At 39.8% G+C, this 12134-nt stretch overlaps 1 protein-coding gene across 8 annotated transcripts in view; it reads right to left on the bottom strand.

The window, feature by feature from the left end:
• The window catches only part of ralgapa1 (Ral GTPase activating protein catalytic subunit alpha 1), a 337589-nt gene that overhangs the window by 224572 nt on the left and 100883 nt on the right, over positions 1-12134 (bottom strand). For all 8 annotated transcript variants that reach the window (XR_005946224.1, XR_005946225.1, XM_041213937.1 and 5 more), the window contains exon 14: positions 9476-9605. Coding sequence is in view for 6 of the 8 variants with exons in the window: in XM_041213937.1 (XP_041069871.1) it covers positions 9476-9605 (130 nt within the window). In the remaining 2 variants the exon portion in view is untranslated. The remainder of the gene's footprint in view (positions 1-9475; positions 9606-12134) is intronic.

Genomic DNA, 12134 nt, shown 5'->3' with positions numbered 1-12134 from the left:
TTAGTTTGCATTCTAAAGAGGGAATAAAAGAAAGAAAAATGAAAAAAGAGGATATGGGAAATAAGCCAGGGAATGACAAAAGAAAGTTAGACACACATTTTCCCTTCCAATTTGTGTAATTACCAATTTCAACAGTTGCTGCTCAAACTTAACTTCGCTTCCATAGAATAATTTTTGCTTAAAAATTATTTCAAAGCATCTTTCCACAAGTAATGGCAGATAATCTCTTACCAGGAAAGAAGTTGTCTCTGTTCTTTGAAACTCTTCCAAAAAAGTGTAGCTGAGAAGTGGTTTAATTTACATTTCCTGGCTTTAAAAGGCTGCTAAAAAGTTATCTCCCAAAACTTTATCTCCCATTGTGCCTTATGTCCTTCTACCTCCTTAAAAAAAAATCAGTATTCTTGAGCACTACGTAATCAAGGGACATGGGGATAGGGTGCAAAAATGGAGTGAAGGTAGAAGATCAACTATTACATAAGAGATGGGAGCAGGAGATGGACCATATCACTGTTGCACCATTCAATATGATCATGGCTGATCTTGGGATTCAACTCCACTTTCATGTTCGCTCCCCATATCCTTCAATTCCCTGAGACACCAAAGTCTGAATATATTTAAGGCTGCTATGGACAATGATGGCACATCCACAACTCCCTCAGGTAGAGAATTCCAAAGATTCACAACTCTGAGTGAAGAAATTTCTCCTCATCAGTCCTAAATGGTCAACCCCTTACCCTGAAATTGTGCCCCCTTTTTCTAGATTCTTCAGCCAAGGGAAAATCTTTCAGTGTCTATCCTGTCAAGCCCTTTCATAATCTTGAATGCTTCAGTGACATCACCTTTGATTTTTCTTAACTCCAAGACTATAGTTGTAATTTACGCAGCCTCATCACAGGACAACCCTGATACCCCAGGGACCAATCTAGTGAACCTTCACTGTACAGCCTCCAAGTATATCCTTCCTTAAATTTGGAGACCAAAATTGCACACAGTATTTTAGGTGTGGTCTCACCAAAGCACCATACAATTGTAGCAAGGCTTCTTTATTCTTACATTCCAATCCACTGGCAATTAAGGCCAAAATGTCATTTGCCTTCATAATTCTTGCTGTACTTACATGCTAACTTGTGTGTTGCTTCGATTAGTACACCCAAACCTCTTTGAATGCCACCATTTGCAAATTTCATACCTCTTAAATATTCTGCTTTTCTGTTCTTACAACCAAAGAGAATAACCTCACACTTCCCCACATTATATTCCACCAGTCACCTTGTTGCCCACTCACTTAACCGTCTATGTCTTTTTGCAGCCTCGGTGTCCTCTTCACAACTTGCATCCCCATTTAGCTTTGTATCATCAGCAACCTTAGACAGATTACTCCATCTCTTTGCCCAAGTCATTAATAGGGCTTGAAAATAATAGAGGTCCCAGCCATAGTACTCCACTAGTCACTGCCTGCCAACTTGAAATTACACCATTTATCCTTACTTTGCTTCACGTCTATTAACCAATCCTCTATTCATCCAACGCCCAAGAGCCCTTATCTTGTGTATTATCCTTGTGTAGCATCTTATCGAGTGCCTTTTAGAAATCCAAATAAACCATATCTAATGGTTTGTCTTTATCTACTCTACCAGTTACATCCTCAAAAAACTAATATATTTGTCAAACAGGATTTTCCTTTTGTAGAACCATGTTGACTTGTTCAAATCCTACTATGCGTTTCAAAATGCATTGTTAAGGCTTCCTTAATAATACATTCTAGCACTTTCCCAATGACTAACGTTAGGCTCATAGTTCACTGCTTTCTCTCTCCCTCCTTTCTTAAAAAGCAGTGTGACATTTGTGAACTTCCAATCTGATGGGGCCGTTCCTGAATCTGAAGAATTTTGGAAAATCATAGTTAGCATATCCACTATCTCTGCAGCTATCTCTTTTAGAACCCGAGGGTGTAGGCCATCAGGAGCCAGGGATTTATCAGATTTTATTCCCTTAAGTTTCTCCAATACTTTTTCTCTGCTTATGTTAGTTTGCTCACTTTTTAGCCCCTAGATTGCTGTCAATTTCTGGTACAAACTGGGGTCTTCTACTGTGAAGACAGACAAAATATTTGTTCAATACCTCCGCTTTTTCCTCATTCATCATGGTAATTCCTCCTGCCTCGGCTTCTAAGGTACTGTTTATTTTAGCTACTCTTTTCCTTTTTATTTACTTATAAAAGCTCTTAAAATCTGTTTTTATATTTCTGGCTAGTTGACTATCATATTCTATTTTTTCTCTTATCATCAACTTTTTGATGGCTCTTTGCTGGTTTCTAAAACACTCCCATTCCTCAGGCTTGTTACTATTTTTTGCAAGATTTTAAGCCTCTTCCGACAATCTAATACTATCCTTAACTTCCTGAGTGAGCCATTGATGGTTTTTGCTTTTCAATGGAACACATTTTTGTTGAACATTTTGAAACGTTTTAAATATTTCCCACTGTTCATTAACCTGCATATCTTTTCATCTATTTAGCCAATTATCCTTAGCCAGTTCTCCCCTCATAGCTATGTAATTGGCTTTAAGTTTAAGAACATAGAAGTAGGCCATTCAGCTCATCGAGCCTGATCCATCCGACATGATCACGGCTAATCATCCATTTCAATGCCTTTTTCCCCACACTATCCTTATATCCGTTTATGTCATTGACAAATTTCTAAATACCAATCTCGACTTTAAACATACTCAATGATTGAGCTTCCACAGCCCTCTGGGGTAGAGTATTCCAAAGATTCACAATGCTCTAAGTAAAAACAATTCTCCTCATCTCAGTCCTAAGTGGCTTCCCCCTTACTTTGAAATTGTGTCCCCTGGTCCTGGACTCCCCAAACAGGGGAAACACCTTACCTGCAATTATCCTGTCTGTCTATCCCTTCAAGTATTTTGTAGGTTTCAAAGAGATTACCTCTCACTCTTCAATACTCTAGAGAATACAGGCCCAGTTTCACCAATCTCTCTTCACAGGACGGACATCCCAGGAACAAGGTTTGGTGTACCTTCATCGCACTCCCTCTATGGCAATAATATTCTTCCTAAGGTAAGGGGACCAAAACTGCACACAGTATTCCAGGTGCAGTCTAACCAAGGTTCTATACAATTGAAGCAAGATTTCTTTCCTCCTGTACTCAAATCCTCTTGCAATAAAAGCTAACACACCATTAGCCTTCTTAATTACTTGCTGCACCTTAAAATTCTTGTTTGAGATTGGAGTATGTCACTTTCAAATGTAAGCTGGATTTAATGGTATTATGATCATTATTTCCCCTGTTGATCTTTTACTATGACATTACTAATTAACCCTGCTTCATCACACAAAATAGGTCTAAGATAACTTTATCCCTAGTCAGTTCCACAACGTATTGCTCCAAGAAATTGTCACAAAAACAATCTACAAGCTCATCGTCTAGGCCACTCTTACCGATTTGATTGTCCCAGTCAATAAGAAGATTCAAGTCCTCCACAACTATTGCATTGTCTTTTTTACAAGCTCCAATGATTTCTTGTTTACTGCACTATCCAATGGCATAACTACTCCCAACAGGTTGGGAATTATATATTTCCCAAACTTGATCACCTTGAATTCATGTTTCTGCAATAGCAATTAGATCTAAATCATTTACCTCTATTTGTACCACTAATTCATCCATCTTACTGCAGATGCTTTATGCATTCAGATAAAGAACCTTTAATTTCATGTTCTTACTTCCATTCCCTGCAATGGCCTTATTCACTAATAAAGAATTTTTGTTAAACTCTGTCCCTTCCTGTCCCATTCACCTTTACCCACATTGCTATACTGTTCCAATGCCTTGACCTTTCTCTTCAGATTCCTAAACCTCCCTTCACCTGAACCCTCGTCGTCTTTCTTAACTTAAAGCCAAGTTCAGATTCCAAGTTTAGATTTCACATGCAAAGCAAGGCTCTTTTTCCTTTGGTTCTAACAGAATAACTGCAGGCCATTCCAAAGCAGAACTCCCAACTCAACAATCTGATTTTTAAATTTCAGACACTAGCCACTCCTATGATCTGCGTGCATTTGGTAATCTTGTGGCAATCAGCACTGAATTATAGGTAGTTTGATGTTGTATTCATGACTGGGGTTTTACAGGGCAGCAGCCCACTGGCTGGAAAATCAGGTAAAACACCAGCTTGGTCAGTCACGAAAGCCCCGCCTAGATTTTATGATCCTCAGGCAATTAATTGCTTGCTGTTAGAGCTTCCACCCCTTAAGGCACAAGATTCTGCCCCTAAGAGCTACTGACTAATTGGAGGCCTGGCAGCTCTTCAGTCCCAGCATCACCACTGGGAGTGGTGGCCACTGCTGGTACTCAGCAGGCCCACAGTAACATCTAAGGAGGCGGCCCTGGAATTAAGGAGAGTATGTGGGGCTCACTGGGGCCAGTCAGGCATGCTCTGCTGAGGCGGAGGGGTGTAGCTCTTCCTGCCACAGAGACCATCAGTGGGCCACAGGGTGCCCAATTAAGATGGCACCCCCCACACCAAGCCCAAAAGAGGCAACCTGGGCATAACTGGCACTCTCCCCATGTGATGAAATACCTACCCACTGCTGGTAAAATACCAGTCACTTAAGGGCCTCAATTAGCCTAAAGGCAGGCTGGTCACCCGACACCTACCCAATCTCTGGTAAAATGAATAGGCAGACAGAGAGAATTATATTAGAACAAGGGCAATCCCTGGTTTTAATAAAAGTAAAGTGGAAATATTAAAACGAGTTAGGAATAATGACGATCATTCAAAATAACAAAGACTATTAAGGACATCTTATCTCCAAAGTGACAGTGCATGGAGTGATTTTACTATGTGCAGGTTCAAAAAAGGGTTAAATGGTATAAAAACTGGATCCTAAATTTTACATAAAGTAAGGACATATGGGTTTATTTAAAAGGTGCACGCATGGCAAGGAATACTTTGGGGCACATCCTGGGCTTTAAAGGCATCAGGAGAATTTAAGGAGCTGGTACAGTTAAAGCTCCATGGCAGAATCAGGTTTTTAAAAACATTTTGCAGGTATGCATTGAGATTATTGTCTAAATATCTTCTGATGGAGAATAGTACATTTTTAAATGAGTGCAGAAGCTATGATTTGTCTTCTTTCTCTATGAATGAGTCAGCGCTGATGTGCCATGGTTGGATTGGCAACAGTACCTCAAACAGCAATCCAGGCACCCCTGCAGCCCAACTTTGAGGCAGCCAGTAACAGTGCGGCACAGGGTTAGACTGTGTAGATATGAAGACCGAGGCTGCAAAAATAGAAGGACGGTAATGTATTTCACTGCGAGCTTTCTCGTCATTTCAAATGCTGAGGTACAGTTAAACATTTAGGGACAGGGGTAATTCCGACCCGGTAGTAGGAGAACAGTTGCTTATCACTCAAGTACTGGCCGGGTGAATGACTTCAGCAGCTCAAGACATGGGTAAAGCTAATTTCACATTGATGGTCTCAAAATAAGCCAGACTTAGAAGGACAGAAGGCACAGTGCGAACATAGCCTCCATCACTTAAGTGGAAAGGAACAAAAAAGTGCTCTGGAACAAGCACAGCAACATTATTTGAGAGCAGTGCAGAAGATAATCAACCTTCACATCTGTTCATATCATTCATAATGAAGGAGTAGATTTCTCATGGCATTTCTCACAGGTATGGAATGTGATCTCTCTTGTTTACAATAATCCAGCTACAGCTTAAACAAGAATGATTTTCCCATTGTTGCAATAGAATTAATTTAATGAAAGAATGAGAGAACATAAGAAACAGGGGTGAACGGCCTTATGTTCCAATGAGCCTGCTGTCTTTCAACATGATCTTGGGCTTCAACTCCACTTTCTCACCCACTCCCCATATCCCTTGAATTCCCAGAGAGGGGCTAAAAATATGTCTATCTGTAAATATTTTCAATGATGGCACATCCACAACCCTCAGGCTAGGGAGTTTGAAAGATTCACAATCCTCTGATTGAAGAAATTTCTCCTCACCTCAGTTCTAAATGTTCGGCTCCTTATCCTGAAACTGTGCCTCCTTCTTATAGATACCCCAGCAAGGGGAAACAACCTCTCAGTATTTGCCCTGTAATCCTCCATAATTTTGAATGTTTCAATGAGATCACCTCTCCTTCTAAACTCCCTCTCATCCCAAGGACCAATCTAGTGAACCTTTGCTGTACTGCCTCCAATGCAAGTAAGTCCTTCCTTAATTACAGAGACCAAAATTGGATACAGTATTCTAGGTGTGGTCTCACCAAAGCCCCAAACAATTGTAACAAGACTTCTTTATTCTTGTACCCCAATCCCCTTGCAGTATAGGCAAACATGCAATTTGCTTTCTTAATTGCTTGCTGTATCTGCATGCTAACCTTTTGTATTCCTTGTATGAGTGCATCCAACTCTGAGTTTTTGTTTTTTAATAGAATATATTTTTGCTGAGCACTTTGAATTGTTTCTTTTAATGTTTCCCACTGTTTATTTACCACCATACCCTTCAGTCTATTTACCCATCAACCTTAGCAAGTTCTCCCCTCATATGCATGCAATTGGCTGTTTAAGTTTAATATTCCACTTTGTGATTGCAGCATGTCATTTTCATGTAGAATTCAATTGTATTATGACTACTATTTCCCAGTGGGTTTTGTACTATGACATTACTAATTAAGCCTGCCTCAATGCACAATACTAGATCTAAGACAGCTTTATCTCTAGTCAGTTCCATAACATTTTGCTCCAAAAAAACTGTCACAAAAGCATTTGGTAAAATCACCTTCTAGGCCACCTTTGCTAATTTGATTGGTCTAGATGATATGATAAAAATACCTTACAACTGGTACATTGCCTTTATTTCAAGCTCCAGTAATCTCCTATTTAATGTGTATGAGGGCCATAAACTACTCCCACTAATGTTTTCTGACCCTTGCTATTCCTAATCTCCACCATAGTGATTCCACTTACTGATTATGTGAGCCAAAATTCTTTCGCACTAATGCCCTTTTGTCTTTTATTATCAGGGCTAACCCTCCTCCTTTGCCATTTTATCTTTTCAAAATGTTGCATACCCTGGAATATTAATTTTCTAATCTTGGTCACCTTGTAACTGTTTCTCTGGCGATTAGATCTAAACCATTTATCTCTATTTGTGCTACCAGTTCACCTATTTTATTACAGACGCTTCGCACAAAGTGATTTCAACTTTGTTTTTTACCACTATTCCCTGCAGGGGCCTTGCTCTCTGCCACACTATTACCATTAAACCCTCTGTCCCTTCCTGTCCCACTCAGCTTTACCCACATCTATATACTCTTTTATTGCCTCAACTTTTATCTTTGGATTTCTAAATCTCCCTTCACCCAAACCCTTCCCCCCTTCTTTTAAAAGGATTTTTCCCTACTCTTTCCTTATTTGCTGGTGCATCCTTATGTTTGTACGCTCTGGTCCCTTCCTGTCACACTCTGGTTACCATTACCTTATCACCACCTCGCACCTTTAGCTTGTTCTCTCTCTTTAACTTTCCAAATTACCCCTCATGTGAACTCCCCCCTCCCACTATTTAACTTAAAGCCCTCTCTACAGCTTTCATTGCACAACTTGCCAGGACACTGGCCACAGAGTGGTTAAGGTGAAGGCCATCCCAAATGTACAGCCACCAGGAAGGCTGTACTGATAGTACAGAAGGAGATGGTGGCATAGTGGTATTGTCACTGGACTTGTGTTCTAGAGACTCAGGGTAATGCTCTGGGGACATGGTTTCGAATCCCACCATGGCAGGTGGTGAAATTTGAATTCAATAAAAATCTGGAATTGAAAGTTGATGATGACCATGAAACCATTGCAGATTTTCATAAAAATCCATCTGGTTCACTAATGTCCTTCCTTTAGGAAAGGAAATCTGTTGTCCTTACCTGGTCTGGCTTACATGTGACTCCAGACTCACAGCAATGTGGTTGACTCTTAACAAGGGCAATAAATGCTGGCCTAGCCAGCAATGCCCACATGAACAAATAAAAACAAATTCTGTACAGGTCTACAGAAGCTGCCATGCAGTTTCAGTTTTTTTTCCAGATCCTTTGAAGAAGAGGCTGTCAAGAAAATATAATAATTCTCAATGTTATTCATTGTAAAATAGAGTAATAGTGGGATGAGTCTGTGAGAGAGAGAGAGAGAGTGAGAGAGATTTAATTGAATTAGTGGCAACTAGTCTGGGTGCTTTGATCGAAGAGAGAGTAGGTTTGAAATGTTAATTAGATAAATATGGGGAAGTTTAGAAACATGGGTGTCAAGGGAACATTTGCATTTTGAAATAAACCAGACTAAATTGTTTGCAAAGGAGGGGTAAAGTGTGTCACCTAGCCAGGTGAAGTTTAAAGACAGTGTGTTTATTTTTCCCGAAGATTACTGGTAAAGCTTAGTGCTATGAGGGGGTTTTATTACCAGGGGGATAAAGTCCAAAGACATAGTGAAACAATGGGTATTTGCATTCAAAGAGGAAGTTACGTATAAAGAACAGGAGACTATTTTGTAAGGGAAGGCATTTTTAAGATTCTACGAGTATGAAACGCCTTCAGCATCTGTGCCTCAAGCTGCTGTCTTGGAAGGACTGAAGTTAAGAAAACTCACTTGGAAGTCGACTTTTTTAGGGTAACATTTTTCTTTGCCTGGGTCTTTTAAAATCTGTTTTACAGTTGCCTTAATGAAAGTGTAACTTGGAGTTAGATTGATTAAGGGATTTAGAAATTATCACAGTAGTAATTTGTAGATCTATGTTGTATTGAAAGTCATTTCTTCTATTAATAAATGTTTAATCTCGTTTTGTAAAAACCCATAAGACTTGGTGGTCTTATTACTACTGAATTCAGGGCACACATCTCAAAATTTATACAAATTGCAAAATAAGTTGTGGCAGTTGTTTCAAGCTTCCCTTTAGGATTTCAGCATTTACCATCGGCTGTGCTATAACACCTCCTAAAATCCAAACATTCCGGAGAGAAAATGTTGCAGGGTTTTTCAGAAACATAAGGGATAACATTTAACTTTGGCAGGGATGAGAAAATTGGCAGGAGCAGATTGGTCACCCTTCATACACCCACCCATTTTTCCATTCTGCTGATCTATCACCACTAGTTTTACATCACAAGTTGAAACTATCACCAAAAACTCCATGTCCTAGGGTATGGAGTCAGATTAATGCTTTCACAGGCAATGAGAGAAGCTGTTGCTATCATTCTGCAAGTCCAGGCTGATTTATTCCCAAAGAGAAGAGAAATTCTTTGTCAGTGAATTAATCTTTCCATCTACCAACACAACTACCTCAATTAACAAGCAAAATATGATTCTTTATTTCAACCCAAATTATTGCAAATATTAAGCAATCCCAGTTATTAAACATAGTACATTTCAAAGTAGAAAATTGATCTAGATACACGCTTTACCCGAAAGAGTGGTGTAGCAAGTCTTCCTGCTAATACAGAATTTTTTCTCCCTTGAGATAATGGCGGTGCTTGCAGAGGTCGCTTCATAACACATTCTGTAATTCTCAACATAATCAACAACAGCTGCTCCCTGCAAGAAAAAGTAGGAAAGTTGTAGGTATTGATGCTCTGTACTATGACACCCAACGTTCAAATCTCACCTTGAAGAAGGTTTTTATGTGAACCGGAGACTCAAGATTTAACCTATTTTTTAAAAAAAAGCTAAGTTACTATACCCGGTCATATGATTTATATGCCAAACTTGCATCTCTTGTGGTCTCAACTTTGGATCAGGTTTGTAGTACAATACCATCAAAATTCATTCCCTTTCAGTTACATGACTTCCAGAAGAACCCATTGAAGATGGCCCCCTATTGGAGAAGTAGCATCATAACTTCTTCAACTAAAACTGGACCCAACTTTGTTTTCAGAATCCAATGAACAGCAATATCTTACATCATCACAATACATATTTGAGCCACTCCACATCTACCTCGCGGCAGTATAAAACACCTTCAACTAACAGCAGAACTATATAGGAACATAGGTAATAGGAGAGGTTGGCCAATTGACCCATCAGACCTGTTCCATCATTCAGTTAAATCATGGCTGATCTTCCATCTCAGCACCATTTTCCCACACTATCTCTATATGCCTTGGTGTTTTTGCTGTCTAGAAATCTATCGACCTCTGGCTTGAACATACCTCAGATGGCTGTGGAGTCATTGAGTAAGAGAATTCCAAAGATTTACAAGTGAAGAATTTCCTCCTCATATTAGTCCTAAATGGTTTACCCATTATTCTGAGATGATGCCCCCTGGTTCTCAACTCCCCCCACCAAAGTCAAGGAGAAACATCCTTCCTGCATCTACCTTGGCAAGCCCTCTAAGAATTTTGTATGTTTCAATGAGACCACTTCTCTTTCTTCCAAACCCTACAGAGCAAAGGCCTAGTCCCCTCAATCTCCCACCATGGGACAACCCTGCCATCCCAGGAATCAGTCTGGTGAACCTTTGTTGCACTTCCTTTATGGCAAGTATATCCTTTGTCACGAATGTGTAATTGTGATATTATAGATCTTGTTTAGAAAAAATAGCTAAACTTCCTTTTTCAATGGGCTCAAGAAATCTTATAGATGGCTCCAAGAAGTTACTTGACCTTTTCGACTGCAATGTGGTCGAGCTTTCAGGAAATTTTAAGTGGATTGCAGGCAGACATACCCAGACAGAAAAAGGTTTTTGCAATTCAATGAGTCCTCACAATGGCTTTCCCTGAAGGCATGAAACTTTGGTTCCTTTTGAACACTGCAGCATGTTGAGGCGACTTCGGATTGCTAAATGGGGTTATTTGGAAAATGACTTGGCATTTTGTCCACATCACATGCCATTTTAAGTATATAAAGACAGACTGTGAACAGCCATTTTGTGTCCAGAACCCCAGGAAGAATTCTGAAAAGCAACTTCAGCAAGGGCTCCTGGCCAAGGGAGGACAAATTAACTGCTGCTTCTGCTGAAAAATTCCAGGCAATCTGCAAGTGTCATAACTGTACAAGTAGTGAGGAATAGGAAACCTTCTCACTCTCCCAAAAACTTGCTGACCTGCTAAGTTCACCTGAAAAAGGGAAACACTGACTGGTTGACTGCAGAAGCCATTGCAGCTGCTAACAAAGCCTCAGGTTTCAACTTCACTTCAGAAAGAAAAGAACTCAAGCAGCGGGCCATAACAATATCTCAGAGACTGGTTTGAAATCTCATCTTTAAGTATCTTTTTTATCTTTACCTGATTTTAATCTTAGTATCTGTATTTTGGTTACTAACTTGATCACTTTTACCCAAGTAGCTTTCAGCACTAGTCTGTGTAATGAACTAACCTTTATTTTGTTTAAAACTAAAGCTTGTCTGCTGTATTTTTTTAAAATTGAATCACTTAAATTAAAAAAGGGGGTTCCAAACACAAATTCTTGGCTCATGGACCACTTTAAGGAAATGCCTTTTACGTGGTTGTGACACCTTCCTTAGGTAAGGCGACTAAAATTGTACACAATACTCCAGGTGCAGTTTCACCAAGGCTCTAAACAATTGTAGCAAGTCTTATTTACTCCTGTACTTAAACCCTCTTGCAATAAAGGCCAGCATACCATTTGCCTTCCAAATTGCTTGCTGCACTTGCATGCTAGTTTTCAGTGAGTCACACTCCCAGTCCATCTGGCATCAACACTTCCTAATATCTCACCATTTAAAAAATACTCCACGTGTTTTTCCTGCCAAAGTGGATAATTTTACCTTTTTTCCCCCCACATTATGTTTTATCTGACATGCTCTTGCTCCTCCTCCTTCAGATACTTTGTCTTAAGAGGGCATTGATGACAATAGCATAACCATGGGCCAAACCAAAGTACTGCAGTGGTTTGCTGTTGCCTTCTGCAGTATGACTGACCAGGAAACTCTCCCACTCTTTACCGTCTACCATCAGGTATACTGGAAGGATTTATAGGCTAATAATAATCTGTTTTGCCATGTTCTACACGCACTTTCCATGACCATCAGGTCCTGAAGTGGGACTTGAACAGAGCTTCTAACCCAGAGTAGGGATGCTACCATTGCATCACAAGTCCTCTCTT

Source organism: Carcharodon carcharias, chromosome 20 (assembly GCF_017639515.1).
Source record: "Carcharodon carcharias isolate sCarCar2 chromosome 20, sCarCar2.pri, whole genome shotgun sequence".
NCBI classification, from domain to species: domain Eukaryota; kingdom Metazoa; phylum Chordata; class Chondrichthyes; order Lamniformes; family Lamnidae; genus Carcharodon; species Carcharodon carcharias.
Note: the sequence above shows the minus strand (reverse complement) of the source record. Positions and strands in the feature narration are given on the sequence as shown.